General features: G+C 40.0%; 1 protein-coding gene across 2 annotated transcripts in view; it reads right to left on the reverse strand.

The window, feature by feature from the left end:
- The window catches only part of slc39a11 (solute carrier family 39, member 11), a 76,210-nt gene that overhangs the window by 31,748 nt on the left and 21,249 nt on the right, over positions 1-23,213 (reverse strand). The window contains exon 5 of one of the 2 annotated variants that reach the window (XM_030774129.1): positions 2,368-2,488. In XM_030774129.1, the coding sequence (XP_030629989.1) occupies positions 2,368-2,488 (121 nt within the window). Of the gene's footprint in view, positions 1-2,346; positions 2,489-23,213 lie in introns of both variants that reach the window. The other variant, XM_030774128.1, reaches the window with a different exon arrangement.

A 23,213-nucleotide genomic window follows, 5' to 3' on the forward strand; every position in this document is an offset into this window, starting at 1 on the left:
AAGTAATCGTGATGGAAGAGAAAAATTAATCCATTTTTATCATTACTTCAGAGCATTGCAAGTTTTATCAGTCCCAGACCCAAATCACAAAGCCTGAAGCAGAAGTTCACTTTCGTTGACATATGGGCTCAGTATGACCCTAACCTTTGCATTTGTCAATACCTCAGACAGTATATTGGTGAAACGCATTGATTTTTAGTTTATACTAGTATTTTTCACAAAAACGTTTTTCAAAACGTGCTAACATTTCTCAAAATTACATTGATTTACTATGTAATTAACAGTTGCAGCTGCATCAATAGCGAATTTTCAAATAATTTTTTTTTTTTTTTTTGAAATGTCAAATGAGTAAAAAAAGACCTTTTTCTTGGCACCCTAGGGTCCCCTGTGTATGATGTGTAATCTTGTTGAGTCTGTTCTCATTTAGTCTGACAGGCGGTAGGACTCTGGTCTTAAATACACATGATTTTTTCATTCTGTAAGCCTGTGAACATAGGCTAATACACCAACATACTGACTGAATTTAAAAATGGAAAAACAAAACAAACAAAAAAAAATGTCACACAGTTGGCTAATAAAATAACTAGAAAATTGACAAAATTATTTAATTAGACTTGTTAAAATGAACCCATATGTCAACATGTGTAAACTTCCCCTTTAAAAGATTAAGACATCCAGTATTTGCCGACTACTGGCCAGGAACAGCAAAGAAGAAAAGCAAAGAGGTGTATAGCACTGAAGAAACATTAACACAAATACAGAAAGAAACTCATGTGTAAAAAGGTCTTTTTCCCCCTCCAGTATCAACTTATATCTAGCCGTAAATTTGCCTCCAAGTCAAAATTAAACAGCCCACAGAGCGAAGTTTCCATTTGGCAACATGCAGAGAGGTGAGTGCAGTAATTTGATCGACATAATTTTTCCTGCTATTATCTGTCAGGAGTCTTTCATCCGTAATCAAAACACTTAAAGGAGATTATCTCACATGTTCTACAATCATCTCGCATATTCTACAACCTTACTTCCTCAAAAAATGTGACTGCATAGACACTCCACAAAGTCATTACTCACAGAGACGTATACACAAGAGAAACATTAAGCAATTCAGTTGCAAACCTGCACATAAACGTGATCAGACTTGCATAATCACACATAATCTCACCTATACACATATATACATACATACATACATACATCCCTAGAGCTAATTCCTGAGATGTCAAGAAGACTTGACTACCCCTTGGCTAAATCTCTGAGGCTAAGCAGGAGCACAGCGTGGTCTATTAAGACACAACATTATGGCATGACTCATTTGTAATTCACAGCTGGAAACTTAGCTGGAAACTCATAAGAGCCATCTCGCTTTTTCTTTTTTTTTTTGCTATGCTGTGGTATTTCATGTCATGACTGCTCTTGGATCCGTTTGTTGTTTATATATTAACGCAAAAAATAAAGACTGGGATAAACAATGCTGATTCTAAATCAACTGAGACTAACAGAGAAAGGCCTAAAGGGATCAGCTGATATTTGGTGGTCAAATGCAATGACTGTCTAGCTCCAAGCAAATGCATGCATTGTTTTTCATTCATTAAGCTCTGTTAATTAGACATTCTTTGAGGTTAGATCCTGAGATAACAATCGCTAAGGGCTTGCAAACATGAGCAGAAATTACTCTTCCACATAAAGATACTTATTAGAGATAGATTTCAAAAATACATTTCTGCTCTGTAGGCGAGAGATACTCTTCATTTCGGAAACTTGAAATGACCTTCTGTCAATTTAGCACATGCCAAATCCACATCAGTGTATACTAGCCTGTGGTGAACATGACACCAACACTGGCTCTAATCTATACCAGTCATGACTTTGTTTCATCATAAGATTGTGTGATTATTTTTTGATGTAGAAGGATTCTGTTCTGTCTTGAAGGTTATCAGTGTCAAAAGCGGTGTAGAGCGGAGGTGAAGACAGATTTTTTCAGTTAACACGCTTCATTGAGGTGAACTGAAATTGTGAGAGACAGGGCAGAAAGAGTTCAATTTAAAAAGTTGAGAACAATGGAAGAGTCAGTTAGTTAGTAAGTTAGACGATCCATCATTTGAGGGAAATCTAAGCAATCTTCACTAGTATAAACATTCAAAGAGAATGAGGGAACTCACATGTGTGAAAATGAGAGGCAGAAAGAGAGATTGGCGAGAGAGCCATCACAAAACATGAACGTTTGGGGTATTGTTTGAATGAGAACCAAGCTTTTGTCTCATTAGAGAGCGTTAGTATATGAGATGAAAGCTTGGTCCGGATTTGGTCGAGATGGTTGAATGCTGGTATATGAGGGCGGAGGCTTGCCTGAACGAGGTCCTGCTCTACCTATCCTAATGGATAACTCCTCCGCCTCGGTGAGCGGGCCTCCAACGTCTTCTTTCTTCTCTTTGGCCAGTTTGGCATCGAGCGGTAGGGCCAGCGCCACATGAGGATCCGTCCCGACTCCCTGTAAACAAACATCACACGGTTAATCGTGAACACACTGGCCAGGAACTACCGCAGCACCACAATCAAAATGACTCATGACTGCATTTCCAAAATAATCCCAACCCCAACAGTATGGGTCCTCTTGCTCACCGATGATGTTGTGCTTGTAAACAAGTGACACATGAAAAGAACTGACATCACTGTGTTGTGAACTTAAGCATCATCACTCTTGGTGTTCCTGATTAGAATCATAACGACTAAAGAACAAACCCTAAACGCCGTAAACCCTCAACCAGTAAACACAGCAATGTCACAACACCGTTTCTGTGAAGATCAGAATGGTAAATTAGTTTACAAGAAGAAAGGATAGCTGACAACTGATTACTGAGAAAAGATTAAAAAAAAAATTGGTAAAATATCTTCATATGACTCATTGATCAAGAAAAAGCAACAGGCCTATTATTTATTAGGCCAAAAGCATTTAACTGGGCTGTACTGGGTCTTACTCAATATGCAAACAAATGAGCAAACATGGATGACACTTCGGGATAAGCCTTTTCATTCTTTACTGTCTTGACAGAGAGATGTCTTCATGTCAGTAATTGCTTCATTCCAGTAAAGACTAAGCATAGTGCTCCCAGCAAGCAACTTCTCAATGTGATGAAGAACTTAATTCTCTTGGTTTAATCAAGCACGTGTATTCTGTGCATGCTCTTTTGAAAATCTTCTTGGATTTTATCTCCTTGAGACCGAGAGACTATGTTATCCAGAACATTCATGAATAAATCATGAATACTACCTACAAAGACCACATATAGATTAACAAACATGTCAATAATGTGTGTGTAAAATGAAAGTGGAAATTATAATCAAGGGTTATTTGACTGAAGGCACTTTGAGATAGTCTTTTTTTTTTGTCTTTACATTATTAGCCTTCAGTTTGGTGTCACAACGATTCAAGCATGAAACTCTGATTTCAGCTATTATTCCACCCACTGCTTTGATCAACACATTCTTCCAAAAACTTCATTTTCAAAGCAAACACCCATGATAATTTATTCTATTATAAAACTTCGAGATGGCTTTCAAAGCAATTTAGGAACGCAAAACCTGCCTGACATAGAATTATGCTAAATGGCTATAAGCAGATGAGGTCATAATTGAGTGGAGCTGAATGCTACTGTTTGATTAAAAGAAAGAAAGAAAAAATAAAAACAGCAGAGTGCATTTTATCAGCATCCATTAGAGTAATGCTGCTCTAAATAGAAGCTCTAAATGACTTTTCTTGGAGTATAGTGTTTTCTTCAAAATTTCTGCAATACCTTGTTTATGCTGATGGTTTAAGAGTGGAACATGGCATAGCAGGTGAACACAGGCATATACACAGCATAAAGCTTAAAGTTATAAAGCCTGAAGTTATCCATGTTCCACATAAATCTGTGAAAATATGGACCCGGTGAAGGTCATACGAATTATTTGTTTTATTTTATTAGATTTATTATTAGAATGATTAGACCCATAGTACTAGCTACTGTACAAGTTCTATTTTTTATTGGTCAACTCAGCATCTTAATTTAAGCTTCAGAGTTTATGCTTTCTGCATTTTTTTTCCATTTCCAAAAACCCTGAATGCTTCCTCCAGGTCATCGATTTAATCATTATGTGATTTCCTTTGGACAGACTGGGAATGACTGTTGTCTGGGAAATAAATGCCAAATACAAATTAAAGTAAACTGATAAAGTTCATTCATCATGTACTTCTACATAACGCAATCAGCTATGTTCTCATGCATCTCTCCTGTACCATACGCAACAACACCACAACAGACACTTCAGTATAATATCTTAGTCACTGGACTCAGTTTCAAGTTATGCTGTCTTGTTGTTGTTCTGCTTGCTATCGCCAGTCTAATCATGTTTGCTTTTGCGTTTTATTCCTCTGAAGTTAAAGAAGCGAGAGTAAAAAAAAAAAAAAAAAAGCCTGTTCTGGAGAGATCAATCAATGCACACAAAGCAAAGTGCTGCTTAAAAGTATTTTCATGAACCAGCACTATGTTAATGACATGTACTAAGTGACACAAAAGGACAATGAGCCTAAATCATGGCTCCTACCATGGTATCATCAGTTAGACACAATCGCGACTGGATAAAATTATATATGTGAGTTTCAGCTGTGTGTGAATGCTACATGCAGATGTTTGGATGTTGGGTGAGCGACTATGGAGATTTATGTAGGTGTGTGTCTGTGCGTGTGTGTGTGTGTATAAGAGATAGTGTGCGTGTGGGTATGCCATTTCATGTTTGTGGCTGCTTGGACAAACTGCCGGAAGAGCGTATCCCACAGGATGGATAAAGCTGTAGGACATCACACGCACCTCCATTCAACGTGACGGGCGACAGTGAGAACACGTTTAGATTTGGGCCTGTAAAAAAAAAAAAGCAGCTGTGATGTTGAGACAAACTGTCTCGCCCGTGTTCCACTGCAGAGGATTACGTTTTCACGGAAGACAACGCTCTAAGCTTTCGTTTTTTGATTTTTTTTTTTTTTTCTCTCAGTTTTCCCTCCTTCTTCCCCAATTTGGACCGCCTCACTGCCCATGGTCTCTTGGAGGACTTCCTCTCATACAGCAGTCATCTCAGTCAAGGTGAGTGAGGCAGACACACACTTCTTCTGATCTGCATAAACCCAATTACTCATTTTTACACACTACAAGCTGTGTAACATGACCGAGCGGTGAGGGGACCGACACGCCCGCCTGAGGGAATATGGCTAACTACATTCCCTTTGACGTCCAGTCAAAGTCAATTCACGGGAGGATTCAACCCATACAATTCAGCTGTAGGACGCATCCCTGCAGGGTGAGAGTGTACCCAAACCAGGTACACCACTTGGGGGCCAATCTAAGCCTTTTCTAGAGAACTTAAACCTGCTGTAGCACTCTAATTATTGTTAATACTGAACAACACATGAAATCACTTCATGTTACCCTCAGTCACTATCTGTGACAGCTTTTAGATCCATTGCTTTAACATTTCTATATACCCTGATCAGCCTACCCACACCCCTTATCTTCACAGAAGCTCCATTCAATGTTGAAGCCCATCTTACTTCCCAAAGCTCTCCCTGCCTCACATGGCTGACAAAACTCCTGCTAAACCACAGGCCTATCATTTTTCAACGGCTTTGGATGTTTTCACCATGAAACACAGTAAATATCATATACTAATGCAAATTCTCTTCTTCTCCTTCTTTTTGTGGGACTGATGACAGATGGCCCTCTCCTTTTACCTGTTGTCCTGGAGACAACAATAGGAGACACTGCTTTATCTCACCCTCCGTGAGAACCAAATGACCATAATGAAGAAGAGTATCAAGCAGAAAATAAATCATTCAAAAGAGCTCACACTCCAAAGCAGAAGGCTTTTTTTTTTTTTTTTTTATCAGAACAAAATATAAAATAATCATCAAAGCTTTGAGAATTTAACACCAACACATCCACTGTTGCAATTGAAACTGAAATATACATGGTTGAACTTTAAGGAATTCAGGAAAAGAACTGTTTTGATATTTAAAAAAAAAAAAAAAACATTGAAGAGTGGATCTAAGAATGTTGAAATTAAAGTAAAAATGGGCAAAACCCCTCTTAAACTCTACTCACGGCGGGCATAACACAGTGAATTAGACGTTCTGCGAAAAAAATTCATTCATGACCTAAATTTGATCCACTCACATTTACACATAATGTCGGTGACAGCGCACTGAAAAATAAACTCATAATCTGCACATTTGCATTAGCGGCAGACATACATATGAGGGCTGCATGGAATGTAACAGAGTGTCACACACTGTATGATCATATACTGAGACCATACAAAGGAACACAAAGAAAGGACCCAATGGCGAGTGTACCGCTAGATTTTCATTACTGCATTCTGTCACACGGCACCAATACATCACTTCAGGGATCAACACTTTTGAAGAGTGAAACTAATAAACTGGCAGATTAAAGGAAATATTTTGAGCATTATGTGTAAACTAATATGAAATAAAGAAAGGGGAGGGTAACAAACCAAACCTTTTGTGTGAGAAAATGTCAAATATCAGAACAGTATAAGATGAAACAGAATTAAATCTCAAAAAAGCAAAAGTACAGAGTAAGCTACGGTAGCCAGTGTTGTTCTACTTTGGTACTCTGTTTGAACCCGGTATCAAAACCTCTACATATGCCATCTGTGGAACTGCATGTCAAAGCGGTCATGATCTGTACTTCATCCTGTGTAAATCTGCGTGGCATTGTCATATATCATACATCAAACGATCAAACCAACATTTGAAACTGCCATCTGTGTGTGTGTGTGTGTGTTATTTTGATTAATGTGTATGCTTCCAGAATCTAAATGCATCATAGACAGACTAAAGTAGAAACTGAACTGTCAAACTGTCACCCTTTCTCCACACTTTCTAAAGCCAGTTGGCCTGATTCCACTGCACTCCTCCTGGTTCTGTCCTACCCATCAATGCATTATTAAACAAACTGAGTATGAACGGATTTTCAAGGTGAGATGGGTGAGGTAATAAATATATATGTGTGTGTGTGTGTGTGTGTGTGTGTGTGTGTGTGTGTGTGTGTGTGTGTGTGTGTGTAAAAAAAAAAAAGCTATGGAGGTTTTCAAGTCAGGGTGAAAGATTTTTTTTTGCCTTTAAATGAGGTCTTACATAAAGCAATCAAAAACTAGGATAAACAAAAAAATAAGCAACAGCAAAGCTCCATAAATAACATAAGACAAGCACGTATGTTCTTCATAATTTGGAACAAAGTGCATCAAAACTATCCACAAAGGATAAATCAAAAATGCGTGGCCCACATACACGCTTAACATATCACATTGCTTTCCATTAGATTATGTGTTTATTTGTCAGAGCATGTGTTGTATTAAATGTGTTTACAATGACTGGAGTGTTATCAATCTGAACGGATTAGAGATAAATGTCATGGATACAAAAGGTGGGCTCCACACTCTGAGGAGAAATATGGGCGTGACTGTGGACTTAAGCATTACTTTGAGATTTCAAAGGAGCCTCCCATGTGTGGACACTGCTAACCCTTTTACACTTTAGCAACAGCCTGGACCCTGTCTCATCAGCAGGATCAATAGAAGGTTAAAAAAAAAAAAAACAACAGAGGAGCAGTGTCTCCCTCAGCTCAAGGGTATTCTGTCAATACAGCAATGAGTGAAGCAATATCACAGCAATGCGACACTAGTATTCCCACTGGTTAGAATCAACTCGCTACTGCAAACATTACCTACACCACCAATCACACGGCCTGCCCCAGCAGCCTCTGCCGAACACGCTAGTTTTTAAGGAGGTTATGGAGAATGAGATGTAAAGAGTGCATGTATGAGGATGTTTAAGAGAGAGTGAAAGAATGGGGAGAAACAAAGAGTGCTGGAGAGAGAGTGAGAGTGTCTGTGTGTGTGTGTCTGTGTGTGTGTGTGTGTGTGTGTGTGTGTGTGTGTGTGTGTTGGACAGAGGAAGTGCGTCTGATGAGGAGAATGAATGTGTCTCTATGTTATTTACTGTCCATTAGTTTCCCCCCTGGTGCTATTAACCCTAAGGTCAAATTTCCAGCCTTGTGATTACAGGCCTGCTCACTGCTCAGTCTATATGAGTGTAAGACAAAGAGAGGAAAAGAAAAGGAGAGACAGACTAAATTACAACCAAGCAAATGATTGTGTTTTATGAGGATATTTTCAAACAAAGTATTATACTCTATATCACGTCCCAATTGCTATGTCAAACAAAACGCTCATAATGTTCTTTCCCCTTGATTAAATCAAATAAATTCACAAGCAATGAGATGAAATGACAGGGCTCAAAGCACACACTACTATCCCCTGTCTCTTCACGAGGACATTTTCATTGACCATTGTCCAAAGCTTTACAACAGTGCTGTGTGATGACAAGGCCGAACAAACAAAAATTGTAGTTGACGTAAGAACTGGTAACTGATGCCGACAAAGGAAAAACTCTTCCGCACGTTGGCCACTTCGCCCGACTACACGTTTGTTCAGTTCATTCCAACAGCTTACTGACAATATATTCAGACAAAACCACGTCTCCGTCGTCACGCACCGGCGAAGCTTTCTGTCCCAGCTGTCGTGTGGCAGGCCTTTTGTTCATTGAGTGAGATATTTTAGGTGCCCTCCTGAAGCAGTCTAAATAAGCAGGTTGCATCGGTTTATTTACGACCCAACATCATGCCCACAACACATCGTCTCTGCTGTGCTTTATCTGCCTCATCCCGTTCAAACGACCCCAAGCAGACCTCCGGGGACACGTCCCCTCTCGTGGGAACTGATCTCATTTATTTCAATTGAATATTTCTGCCGTTCTCAAAAGGCAATTTATTTCAGCCGAGCGTATCTGCCGTTCTCAAAAGACAATACATATCTTTCTCGTTAACTCCTAATATCAAAAGTGAATACTTCAGTGGGGAGGTGATAGCGCTGATCAAAAAAAAGGGCTAAAATTCCTTAACCAGCATTTTCATCCTTCATTTTGCCTCAAGAGAAGTTTACCACAGCAATACCAGATGCTCACTCCAGCAGGCGGCTTAGCAAAGGAGTATGGATGGAGACTCTGTAGCCCTGAAAAAAAAAACAGAAAAAGAAAAAAAAAGAGAGAGAGAGAGAGAGGGAGGGAGAGAGAGAGAGAGAGAGAGAGAGAGAGAGAGAGAGCTCCCTCCGTTCAGATGAGATACAGAACTGCACCGTGGAGCCAGAACGTGTCTGTTGATATGGGGGTTTGGTTGGGGCAGAGAGAAAACTCCCGCTGTTCAAACGAAGCACAGGACAGCATTGCATTCTGTATTCACTCAGCATGACGCTCATTCAGACTAGCTCACACTGGCAGCACCAATTCACTGACAAGGATATTTGAAGGAGAATAATCTGATACCCCCCTGGCAAAGCCTTTGCTTACATATTCTTACAAATCCTTACAAGGTTTAACATAAAATGAGGATGAAGGGATGGAGCGCAAAAATAATTCCTTCAACTTTGTTTTTCAGATTAACACCAAATCTCACACTCTCTTGAAAGGAATGATGGAGATCAGAGAGACCGTATTGCTAACTAATCTAACTAATGTGGTCGATGGAAGATTTTATTAATGCTGACTAATGTGGTCGATGGAAGATTTTATTAAGCTAAAATCTGACCATCAGTTCTCCCTTACTGTGTTACATTAGCTTAAGTAAGCAGATCATATAAAAAAAGCTCCACAGCCTTTCTGTACTCTTAAGCAACAGACGTCAATTAAATCAGCATCAGAAGAAAACAGAAAACATAAGCCCGAGGGAAAGAAAAACACAGTGCACAATGTGATACTGCAAACAGGTGGTAATGGGTAGCCCCCTCTGCCCTTACGTGAAGATACAAGATCCACGAGGCAAAGAACAACACACTGTAAAGCCTGACTATGGTTGTTTACGCTGTCGTGTATACCGTGCAGCTTTGACGTAGACAAAGAGACAAGTCTCCACTAATTAGAACCTGTCAAACTGGTTAGCACCAATTAGGATGTCCCCTACAGTCTCATCCATTATCTGTCTCTTAACAGCGTCAGCTTCACTGGTGAAGGTGCTCAGCTGGATCTGCCAGATGTGGAGAGTGCACATGTAGGATGGAGGTAGCTGTGCGTATGTGCGCGTGGGTGTAGCGTGAAAGGTTGAGATCAGGTCGTTTTTGCAGGTTAAGGCAAATGATGAAGGGTCTGCTGGTTGCCACTGCATATCCACCAATGTGACTTTCCTCTGTGTTCCTCATTACTGTGTCAGTGCTTTTAATATATCACTAAGCTTTAATAAAACACAGCACTAGGACATTGAGTATGAACACAGAAATAGAAACAGCACTCATAAAAGAAGCATTACTGGGAGGATGATTAGAAAAGCAGACGCTTTATGCTTTATTTTACAGTCATTAAGACAACTTCGTCGTGTTTTTTTTTTTTTTTTTTTTTTTCCTAAAGTCACTGCATGACTTAACCTTTCTATAAATGTAACATTCGCGTGTCTCTTTTGTTTCTTTTGCTTCGTGCATCAAACAGTGTGCTTTCATGGAAAACAAACGTTCGTGGGATCTCAAGGACCTGAACATGAGTCTGAACATATTGTTTTCAGTGTTACAGTTTCCCTCATAACAGCGCTTTTACTGAAATACTGTCGGTCAGTACATAAAGAAGTACTTCCCTATTTCCTCTCATCAGTCACTCTATTGTTCCATTCCCCATGCCGTTTTTCTCTACTCTATTGATTAATACTTCCATCAAGCCTCTCACTCAACTGGCCACAGTTTCAAATTCAACAAGCTGTCTGTCTCTGTCTTTGTCATTCTGTACATTGACCTCTCTCTAAGTCTGCAAGTCTGTTTGTCACTGTCAATCTTTCGATCTCTCACCCTCGCTCGCTCTGTCGATACTTGTCACACACTGCCATGCTTTAAGTGGGGCAGGACACAGCTTCCTGTCTTAGGTTTATTTCCCTCAGATGTAGTTCCAAGACCGGTCGCTCAGTGGGATACGACCCATTTCTCATCCAGCTCTGCCACTCTGCTGCTAAACTGAATTAGACCTCAATGGGACGAGAGGATGTCTCTATCAGCATTTTTATCGATGTTCCAGTGTAGCACTGCGCTATCTACCAGCCAAAACCCATACCAAAAAAAGGCTTTGCTACAGCTGTAGACATTTCGTTACAAGAACAGATTTTATTTTATTTTATTTTTTTTCACTCAATGTCTCAAATGTCCTCTCTCTATTTCTGTTCATAACTCTCCTCATTCTAGTTAGCGACAATGCTTCTCTTGAGAGGAGAACTGCTCTTCAAACCATTGTGATCACACCAGGGAAGGTCTGGAAAACAGAATGGATGTGATGATGATTCAAGTACATACGAAAAGTACAGCGAAGTACATTTCTTTGCAACCTACTCTTACTTTTATAAACTTGGTCTTGTTTGCTGCACACTATGGTTGCAGAGGAAATACTGACTACACACAGATATATAGCAGCTCACTGGTCTATCAAATGTATTTAAGGTGACTTTACTAAATTAAGTGAACTACAGTCATACAAAGACTTCTCCTGTCATTTTTTTTCCATTCTCAATTCTCAAATTTGTTTCCTGCGACCCTGAGGGATCAAACCTCCTAGAGGTCAATCAGACGTGTCAGGTGTAAGAAGACAATCAGAAAATGTAACATCTGCGTGTCCAGAGAACCCGTGTGTCATTTTCCGAGACTAGGACATTGTTTCCCTCAACTGTGACATTTGACATCATGACACAGGAGATACGATTTTATGAAGCTCAGCAGACTTTTAAAAAAAAACAACAAAAAAACCAAAACAGCTTCTTCACAGCTAAATTCTTTTCACTGTTCACTGTCTGCAAAAACAAAATGATGTGACAGAGTACAGATTCTGTTTGGAGGTCCCCTAAGGGCAGCCTGCCATGTTAATATCTGATAAAGAAGTCTACAAGCTCCCAAAATAGGACACAAGACAAATGACTTGCATAAGATTTTGATCAAACTATTCAACATCAAGTGCATTTTCAATTAAACATCAGTGCTGTTACACAAAACATTCTTCTCTTTATTTCAGTCTTAAGGCAAAAAATATCACAAGCCACTAACAGTGAGCAGCTGGTGTACTTTCTGCCCTGTCTGGGCCTAAATAGAAGTCATGGAAAAGGGCAGTGTCTAATGTGAAACGAGCAGGTATTCAGCCAAATACTATCATATTGAATTGGGTGAACAATCATCACTGTGACTAAGGCAATGTGACAAGGGTGGAATAAAAAGGCTTAATGTCCAAAGCCATCATGGGTGCCACTGATGAGGTAAAAAAAGGGGCAGAGCATCCGGTGATGACACACACAAAGCAATTTTCAAGGGGGCATTTATAAAAAAGCATTTATAAAGCCAAAGGTGTGTATGTGTCCATTTTTGTCACTGTGAGATCATTATCATGCTAATACATGCTGGCGAGCGTGTTTGTGTTGGTGAATTATCAGTCATTTTGGTGTCTTTTGAAAGCGTTTTTTGAGGGGGGGGGGGGGGGGGATTAAGGCTGTGGTCATGGCAGACATGCTGTCCTTAGCTGAATGGGCGGCATTTAAAACAAAACGACATACTAATTAAGAGACATCCATAACGAGACCTGGCCACGCCCCTCTGTAACCTCTTCGGTGGCTTTGCTTCCCTGCAATCACATTAACATGTAAATGTATGCACGAGAGAGTTTTAAATGCTCGTTTGGAGACAGCGAGCACGTCCGGGACGCAACCGTATGGGAATAACCGTTTCCCCACCGCTCGTAACGGAGAGGCTACATAAAAATCATATTGTTTTTCTAAGGACCGGTCACATTTCTTGCGGTGACAACCAAACTGATGCAACAAGGGTCAAAGAAAACCCAGGAAAAGAGAGGAGAAAGCGAGCGAGCCACTGAGGTAGAAAATAAATTGTGAAGCTTGACTTGCACTCATCCCTTACTCCGCTTGCCCACTCCCCAGAGTTTAAACTGGTTACAGAACGGAGAGACAGGAGAGAGGATAAAAGTCTGCCCGGCCCCTCTCAGCTTTTCTTAACCGTTTCAACCCTTCTCCAGAGAGTGCTGACCTGGGTCTGCAGCAATTCATACTTACCAACACTTCAAAACCCATCAACACAAGTTGGACTGCGTCAAAAACTACAAAACAGATAGGTTCAGTAAACAGAATGTAAATTCCAGTGCTTGGTTTGCTGCGCAGTTTAGATTATTGTCATTCATCCAGCAAACACAAAGGTCATTTGAAAGTCTGCCTTTCTTCACCACCACCAGATTCAATTTTCCCAGTGCCCTAAACAACAACACTTCATCCATCATGCAAAGGGTTAGACCGGACATTTCGACTCATTACTGTCAGAAATTAGAATGCTCAAAATATTTCTAATATTTTGCTTGATGGTATACTGATAATGTAACAGATGCATCAACATGGTGAATTCAAATGAGAAAATCGACGCAGAAGAGGCTGGATTGTTGCATTTCATGGTTGCATTTCATTTAAAAGTCATTTCAGTTGCGTGTCATGTATTTTATTTCTAGTCTTCCCCTCTTTTCAGTTTCCATAAATAGTAGCGATTGCTCACAGATCTAATGGGCAAACAGACAGTCCAACCCATTTTACCCCCCCCCCCCCCCATACTTTCCTTTGGATGGTCTTCATTCACACCAAGTAGTTAAATGAAGATATCTCTATCAGCATCTTCATTTTGTGATGCATGACTGCATGACACCACCAATCACAAGTATCTCTCCAACTCAGATCAAAATCGTGCTGTTGCATTCAAAAGGCCGTCTTCACAAAGCCGGACGAAACAAGGAGCTTTAAGGTATAGTATTTGTCAGTAAAGTTCATTTCAGTTGATTTGCCTGTCTCTTGGTATGAGAGCTCTGGCAGTATGGTACACTGATGTTTGGTAAAAGAACTGAGCTTTGAGATGTACCCACCATTAAAATACACCAATGTACATACTATTATAGGTAAACATACAACTTGGTGTGCACGTGTGGTTAAGCTAAACACGTCAAGCTAAGGTTGTGCATTAATTGTTGTGGTTTGCTTTTTTTTCACTGATCGTGTTCTCTCTTAAGGCACAGAAATCCCCCTTGTGGGCTGCATGTAAAGCAGAGGTTTAGCCTTGCTGTCACATGGCCCCATTTTAACAACTGTTTCCTTGTAATCAAACTGTCATCATCATTTTCGTGATACCTCATCACAGTACACTGTAAACTGGTTTTTGCTGTATGTAGAATATCAATGTATGTGACTGTGTGAAAATATCTTTACATCCTGTCTTACAGACCAGTTGTTATCCTGCGCTCTATGCAAATGAATGAGAACAATATCAGCACAGTTAAACATCACTCGGAAAACCCTGCAATAGCACGTAAAGTGTTTTAGTCTTTCTCAAATTTCACAAATTTAAAAAAAAAAAAAAATCTTTGGAAATTCACAACTGGCAACACCACAATCACAAATGATATGGTAATTCAATGCATTTCTGAGAGGTTACAGAATGTTCCAGAGAAAGCCTTTGGTGTCATCAAATCCACATCTTTTATAGATCTTTTGTCATCCTGGTTGGAGTTCGCTTTCAGTAAACCGAGCATTTTTGCTAAAAACCACACAACTACACACAAAGTGTATGAATGGAAAACTGTCTGAGATAGCAACAAACACCAGGGTGGCCAAGGTGAGGGTTATACTAAGCCCCTGTCAAAAGGAATGAACCTCTTCTTTCAGAGAGGAATTTTTAAAACTGGTAGAGGCTAGGCATTCATGCAGTAGCCTAATGGATTATAAACATCAGACAACATCTCTCAGTGCGATTCAGGGGTGATTTGTGCAATCAAATAAGCTACTGCTGAGAGCTTTGTCCACACTGTAAACACTGACAACAGAGTATTTTACCTTTGGCCTCATAATCATCAATGAACCGGACGTGATCGACTCTGTCACCCAGAGGGCTAAAGAGGAAAACACAGAAAGGGAGAGAGAGTGAGAGAGCACTGCCTTCTGTGTTAAACCTCTTTACTCTCTCAAACAAAATGACAGATGGTTTGATCTAGTCAAAGTTTCCAAAAGCCACACATCTAACTAAACTTTGCAACTTCTTGCAATAGTCAGCTAGTTAATAGGAGAGGAGAGGAGAGGAGAGGAGAGGAGAGGAGAGGAGAGGAGAGGAGAGGAGAGGAGAGGAGTTGAGTTATTTTAGTTCAGGAGCACATTAATATATAATCAGAGGCCATGGCCTCCCAGAAGTTGTAGTGTGTGTTCGGAAGTACGCAGGGGTGTACTTCATGTTCTCAGATTCTGACTACATGTATCTCAGAGAGAAGGCTCAAAGGCAGTACTATAAAGCCTCTGTAGTGTTCTGCCTGAGACACACACACAAAAAAAAAAACACGTGCTGCATGCATAAACACAAGACGCAATGTCACACTGTTACTTCAACGTCTTACTACAGGTGAAACTTCTTGGCCGCCATATTTGAATTGGAAAGTTTAAATGTCATTAAAAGAACTTCTTAATGGCACCTACAGGTGTCTCCTTAAGTCACATCAATGTCTAGCAAATGTGTTAATCCGAAATGTTCTAAAAATGTCATTTCTCCTCCTAAAATTCATTGTTAATTCAGTTCCTTTCCCAGCTGCCAGCGCTGAGGCTGGATCTACAGGGGAGCTGGACCCTGAAGCTATCTTTAAGCGTTCCGAATCAAAACTGTTGGTATACTCTGAATGAAATTAAGTTGACAGGTTCTTATCAGTTTGCCACACATGCTGTTCCTACATCCTGTGTTTTGGCTAAGTACACAAGAACAGACAAGGATACCACACCATGCACCGCACTTTATCCAAAATGGACATTCCAAGTGTCCTCACCTACTGTTTTTTGGTTTTGGTTTTTTTTTTCATAACCACTATCCTATTTTTTTCCATAACCACTGCTCCAAGCAAAGGTAAAAGGACAACTGTAGAGACACAGGCAAGTCCAGAAGTTTGGGAGAAAAGACTGAACATGACCTCAGTTATCTCCTGTTAGTGAAGTTACTCAGAGAGAGAGAGAGAGAGAGAGAGAGACAATGAAAGGAGGGGGGGTGATGTCTCCTCCCCCTCTTTCCTCTTGCTTTGCTGGTGACGGATGCAGGCATCAGCGCGTGATGAGTGAGTGGGTAAAAGGTGGAGACCTCCCTCAGGAAAATCAATGACTCTGACCTTAACATCACACATTTAATTAAGAAAACTGTGGGAATGACAGGTGATTTGTTACAGATGTACAACAGATGTACACACACGCACGTATGCACTCACGCACACACACACACACACACAAGGAGGCTTTCATATAAAACATAAAACATCTAAAAAGAAAAAAAAAAAAGGACATATCTCAAAATAAAGGTGATGAATGAGCATTAATGAACACAAGCTGTACCAATGCTTTTGACCATAATTTCCTTTTTGCTCTCTCCCTTTTTTTTTTTTTCAAAAACTGTTCAGCAGAACAAGAATTCCAGAGAATGGCCTGTTGCCAGGGACTGACTTTACAAGCAAATTTAACAACATTATCAACTATTTCCACTCTAATTGCCTCAAGGAGCTTCTGAACTAATATAACATTTCAAATATTCAAATACAATACATTACAACATTTAACATAAAACATAAAATGCAAATTTCCACTTCATATTTCTTTTGAGAACACATAAATGTCCTTCACGAGACCTAAGTCATTTTCCAACTTTTTGTCTGACAGAAATGTGGCCATCTCTCTGAGTCAGATTATTAAATAACACATTTGCTTTCTGAGGTTAAACCAAAATCATTAATATAATGTACGCAGTCCTCCTAAACAAAACTCGAAAAATGAAAAGGCGAAGAGTAATGTTTGCACACACTCACACACACACACACATATGGGGCACACAGGTTTTAGGTAATGCGTACACACATGACCAAATACATGGCCTGCCTCAAGCGATGAAGACACGCGTCAGACGCTTAACGTTACTATATTCATCGTCTGTCTCCTTCCCTGCACACCGTACACTCAATATCTTCTTCCAAGCACTGTGCTATCACAGCCCTGCATGGAGAACTTAACACCAGTTGACTGTAAGCATATTCAGTTCACTTAAAGATACACACGTAGATGAAGGAGCTCTAAACAGACCTGAATATCTATTGTGGCTTCAGTATTATGCCTAAAAAAAAAAAAAAAAAGCTCTATCACAAGATTTTTATGTTGTTCACACACACTAAATACTTCACATAGGCAAAATCACTCCGCATAACGAGGGATAGGGAGAGATGAGTCGTTTCCAAGTCTTCAAGGCGGGATCTACGTTTTCAGTCTTTGAGTGTTCTCGGTCTGCCCCGAGCTGCACTGCCGAGAGTCACCTGCAGGTGTCTCCGCAGGCAGTCCATTCTTGGCAGGAGTCCTCTGTGCTCTCTGCCACATGGGCCCATTGGTAAATATATCCAAGCCAAGCGGACAGCCTCACACATTGCAGTGTCTGATATTTTCATCTTCAGTTAATGCAGAAACCGATCTGTACCAAGATCTCACACAAATACACTGAGCATGTAAGTGCGTGTGCACGTGTATGTGTGTGCACGTGTGTGTTACTGCTTGAGAGAGAGAGGAGAAAGAGAAATAGAGAGAGAAAGAGAGAAAAGGAGAGATTTTTGTCTTCTCAATGGAGAACTCACTGTCTGAAATGTCTGCTAACATACACCAATGCCTCATCTATTAAAATGAAAGGCCTATACATCAGCTATACTGCAGCTCTATGTCTTTACCCTATTGCCAATCATACCACACACTCACATATAGACAGAAACTGACACAGACACACTGAGCTGTGTTAAATGTAAAGCAAATTATTATTATGAGTGCACTGTGCTAGTGTCTGTTTATGCGTGACTGTCTGAGAGAGAGGGGGGAGACAGAGAAGGAGAGAGAATAGGAGAGAGAGAATAGGAGAGAGAATGAGAATGTAAGAGAGTCCTTGGCTCTAAATGTAAACACTGAAATAAAGAGGGTATGAAATCGATAACAGCATTGTTTCCCTCAGTCAGTCTTTATGTGAAGAAAAGGGCCAGGCATCTGGGCCAGTCCCTCCAGAGTACTAGATCTTGCATTAGACTTTAGATCTGATATAAGACCACACTGATGCAGACAGCTTTTTGGCTTTTCCTGTTTTGACAATGGGCAAACAAATGGGGACATTTATTCTTTTTACTTGCAAATAGATGCAGCTTAAGACTAAGCCAAAAGTTAATGCCAAGATCTTGACGTTTAGGGAGGGAAAGTACTGACATTAAGCCACTGAGGTTTGTTAAAGATGAACTATACAGCACACGAACAACATGGCATGTTTAAAAATTGGACTTTGACACTAAAAGCAATTGCACTGTTTAAAACTATTTTAAACAAAACTACTTTGACATAGTTTTACACCTGCCTGATACAGAACTCAAGAGCATCTTGCACTCACACAGCAATAAATTGAGGCAGATGGTTTGGGAAACAAACAAACAAACCAAAAAATTCCAAAGGCCACGGTTACAGATTTACAGATTTTAATTGGGTCTTGGGGACACAATATCCTCCAAATATATCCTCTAACACCACCCCCATAGGCGTCCTGGAAGGCTTGTCAGGAAGAAAATGTCCTTTTTTTATAAGTTCATCAACAAAAATAGCATATGGAAGTGCAAAACAACAATGGAACTTCAACTGAAGTTGGGTGTTTAGGTCAAATGACAAAAAAACCCCCAAAAAAACATGCAAGCTGAAAAAATCTAACATTTATGGTGAAACAGTGAAACAGTGTCAGTGAATCCTGGATTGTGTATGGCCATCTATTTTTCCTATTTTTCCTTTTGTTTCTTGCCAGGAAGGAGAGGCTATACCACATATGGACTATGATTCCAACTCTACATCAAAACTGAGTGAGATACATGAAAATGACCACAAATTTACATAACGTCATACTACAAAGTATAATGCTGTCCACAAGGTTATGGCCATCTCAGTTTCATGGCCAACAAAGGCATTTAACAGCAGAGAGGAAAACTCGCAGATTCATTCACGCTGAAAAACAAGAAAGAGCACCGAAAACAGAAATGGGAAAGGAAAAAAATGTTTTATCTTAGAAAATTACTTCAGAATCTGAGAAAAAAAATTCATTTGTTTTGTTGCATGAATTTCCATGTTCGAAACATAAAACGCGTCTACTCGTATAAAGCAACTTTTTAAAAACGCAGATTAAAATAAAACAGACATCCTCAGTCTCTTTCAATCAAATCCACACAGGCAGTGAGCTTGGGAACACACACATACAGAAAACAATGTACATGTACCATCTCTCATTCAGATAGAAGTGCAGACTCAGTGAAAATCAATCAATTAGCGGAATGCCGGCAACACGGATCTGATTAACCAGAACCACTCTCTAATTCGTCGCCACGATACCATCAGCCTGGCTCACTTCCTGTTTTCGGAGGGTTTTCTTTTTTTCTTTTTTTTTTGGCAGCTATCCCATGACACTAATGACGTCTGCAATGTGTTGAATTAATTATCTCAGTACCAAGTACTTGTAGATGTGTTTGACATTGCTCTTTTGAAATCTTAACTAAACTAAGATTTTTATCACTCAAACAGCACAAAACTTTTTTTTTATGCATGAACCGTGCAAATAAATGAATTTAAAAAAAAAAAAAAGAAATCATTGTATTTTTACCCACCCAAAACATTCAGAGAAAACGGATGGTAGTCACTGGGCTAATTAAACACCCCTGGGACTTTCTCCATCTCAATGGTAAAAAAATAAATTGAAAAAAATAAAGAGAGTGATACATAAACAGTGTGAGAGGTCCAATCAGCGTAGCCAAGCTCTTTTCAACGCTAATCACATCCTGCCTGACAAACTGTCACTTTCCCATAGTCGAGACATGTCCGCTGTCACCGGCCATGGCCTCAGTGTCCTCCCATATGAACACATGTAAAATAATTTTACGTGAATACATTGTAAAAATGTCAAAAATATACATACAAGGCAAAAATAAAACACACACACACAGATGCACGCACGCACACACACACAGTTCAGATAAACAGAAAACACAGATACACCTATGAAACTGTGTCTGATACCATGTATAATTATGCAAAAACAAAAAAGCCCACGGTGGTGTCATCCTGCTGTGAGGAGCTTTGGAACATGCGATGCAATTCTCCTGTTTTCATTTATGCACAATATGAGAAATTCCCACAGGCCTCGTTCATTCTCGTACTAGAACATAACAAAACACCATCCTTACTTTGATATGCTCCAGCTGTATTGGATGTGTCTTACTTCAGCAGAAGAGACACAGATGGGGGACCTTGTTAAAACAGAAGAAAGCTCCCCTCTCATCTCCGGACTCCTGACGGTCAGCTCTCCACTTTGTGTGTCACTCTCCAAGCACAGTTCTAAACTTCACGACGCCGGTAACAGGTCTACACACGTATGTGTCATGGGAGTGATGGAGGAGACCAATGTATAAACATTATAAAGTGCCCACAGCAATCTATTTTCTGAGTAGGTAAGTTCTATCATTTGAAAATGGACCATTCTGCAATTGTGTTTTTCCTCCTTTTTTCTCTATGTTACACACCTTACTGCACACACAAATTATGCACAAAAAAAACAAAAAAAACAAAAAAAAAAACCAAGCCATAATTGTTTTCTTCACTCAGACACAATATACCACCCAAAACACCCACAGAGGAGCAATACTTTCACCTCAATGATCACACACAGAACAGAATGTGTACACAGGCTTAAGCGAAGAAGGGTACAGCAGTGTCAATCAATTTTATAGCCTATTACTTCCCTCTATTTTCATTAATGCAATAAAAAAAATGATTGTAGAAACTTCTGTTAATTAGCACTGAGCAGGAGGATATTAGAAGCATCATGTGCTGAGAAAATGAAATAGACTTTGATGGTACCAAAAAAAAAAAAAAAATTCTCTCTAAAACATAAATCCCATTAAAACAGGCCAACTCCACAACTTTGTTCTCAATTGCAAAAAAAAAAAAAAAACCTGAATTCTAGTAGGCCTATTGTAGTTTGTGCCTGCAGACTGCAGTGTTTATACTCTGTCAGAGAACATCAATTTATTTATTCCCCCTTCCAGTCTCTAGTACCGTTGCACTGCACAGCTGTCAGTTAAGTGCATGACGGAGTTGAGACCCTAGATGGTAATAGCTCATTAAATTAGGTCTAAGCCAAGATCTAAACCAAGCGCGTGTTAGAATCCTGTTATAACATTATAGTAAGCCAAAAATACTAAATAGTCAAATATTTGAATGCAAACCAACAAACCCACAAGTCCATGAAGTCAATGTGTGGACCACAGCGGATTGTTACGAAAGTTCAGGCTGTTTTAACCTTCAAAATCTGAAAATATCAATCTTAAAATCATGGGTGGATTCGTGAGTAATTTGGAAAGGAAAGAAAGGCGGGGGGGGGGGTCACCATGGGACCCTTGTATGGAGTGCACTCTCAGAGCGTTGGAGATCTGAGTGAGACAGATGAGCCAATGGGGCTTGTTTATCTGTCCCCTTACCAAGATACTTGGAGCCTGATGAAGTGCAGATTCTCCAAAAAAGAAATGCTTGGATGAAAAAATAAGAAAAAAAAATGGGTCAATGCTCCCAATAGACCATATAGCCCTTCTTGGAGTTACAACTGGCAAACTCTCCAGAAAAAAAAAGTCTAGACACTCCAATAGTGTAATCCACTTCAATATAAACACCAAAAATTCCTGGAGTCTGTCTAATTACATTAAACCACTGCAAACTGAATCCAAAGACCAGACGTGCACTTCTTGACTGGGTTATTGTGACCATTTTCTGTCATGTCAGAAAACACCTGTAACATGTTTACAGTTAATGAAATTGCTCTTCGGAAGATCCACACAAAGGCTTTCTTTATCTCCAACAGCTGCAGAATGCTAAGGGGAACATGCCCGAGGTGAGGTAGGTGGTCTCCGGCAGAGACAGCGTAGATGGTACATTTTCCACTCTTTTAAATGCCACAATGATACAAACCCTGCACTCTGTTGTACAGGGACAATGACAGTAAGATATAAAGGAAGGAAAATCAACCCTGTGGCTTAAGTCATCTCTCATTAAAGGTGACCAGCAGTGAGACAATAGTATCGTTTTCCACCAAGTGCCGGGGGGTGGGGCACTGTTGTCATGCCACTTGTTGCCGAGCAGTTGTTGTCACGCACTTTTAAGAGTGCTCTCGGACAAAACATGAGCTGCGGAAAAAAAATTTTTTTTTAAAAGAAAGAGAGAAACAGAGACAGAGACAAAGACACATTTTGGCTCCCCTGAAGGAAAACAATTTTAACAAAGACACACATACATCCAGACAGAGGCTGAAAGAGGAGTACAAAAAGGAGCTTAATAGGAGTAAATGTATGGTTGTGGACTAACCGCTAGGAGGTCTCGGCTCTGTTTCAGTTCATCTGTATTTCGGTTAACAAGAGCTAGAGGAGGAATGAACTCAGTCACTCAACTCTGATAGGAACAGAGGAGCACTGGTCTTCTGAGACCAGTCAAAGACAGGAAGAATGGTGACCACTCTCAGCGAAAGATGTGAAACCACTCTTCAGAACTGTTTCAGGCTGAGAGACCAACTATAGTGCATCAGTAACAACTCTCAGGCTTTCAAAAGTCATATCGAGAGAGAAAGAGAGACAGAAAACCACACTTCAGCAGAGTAAGCTAAAAACAAAACCAGCCCTAGCACACGTTAGCTATTTTTTTATCTAATCTCAGTCATAATCAATAAAGAGAGTATTGACTCTGCATCTTGTTCTTCGACATGTATCAGTTTTGGGGGGGGGGGGGGGGGGGGGGGGGGGTTGGCATTGGTCTGATTATAAATGCAGCGCTGGCTACCACACACCTCCTGCATCACTGGAACTGCACTGGAAAACATTCGCTTAAACATCATCTGATCTAAGGTATCACCTGTAACTATGGTGACTAGCATTTCTGTATGCATGGATTAAGAATGGCACAGATACATGGTTAACCATGCACATGAGGAAAAAAAAAAAAAAG

The sequence above is a fragment of the Chanos chanos genome, chromosome 5, assembly GCF_902362185.1.
Source record: "Chanos chanos chromosome 5, fChaCha1.1, whole genome shotgun sequence".
Taxonomy (NCBI): Eukaryota; Metazoa; Chordata; class Actinopteri; order Gonorynchiformes; family Chanidae; genus Chanos; species Chanos chanos.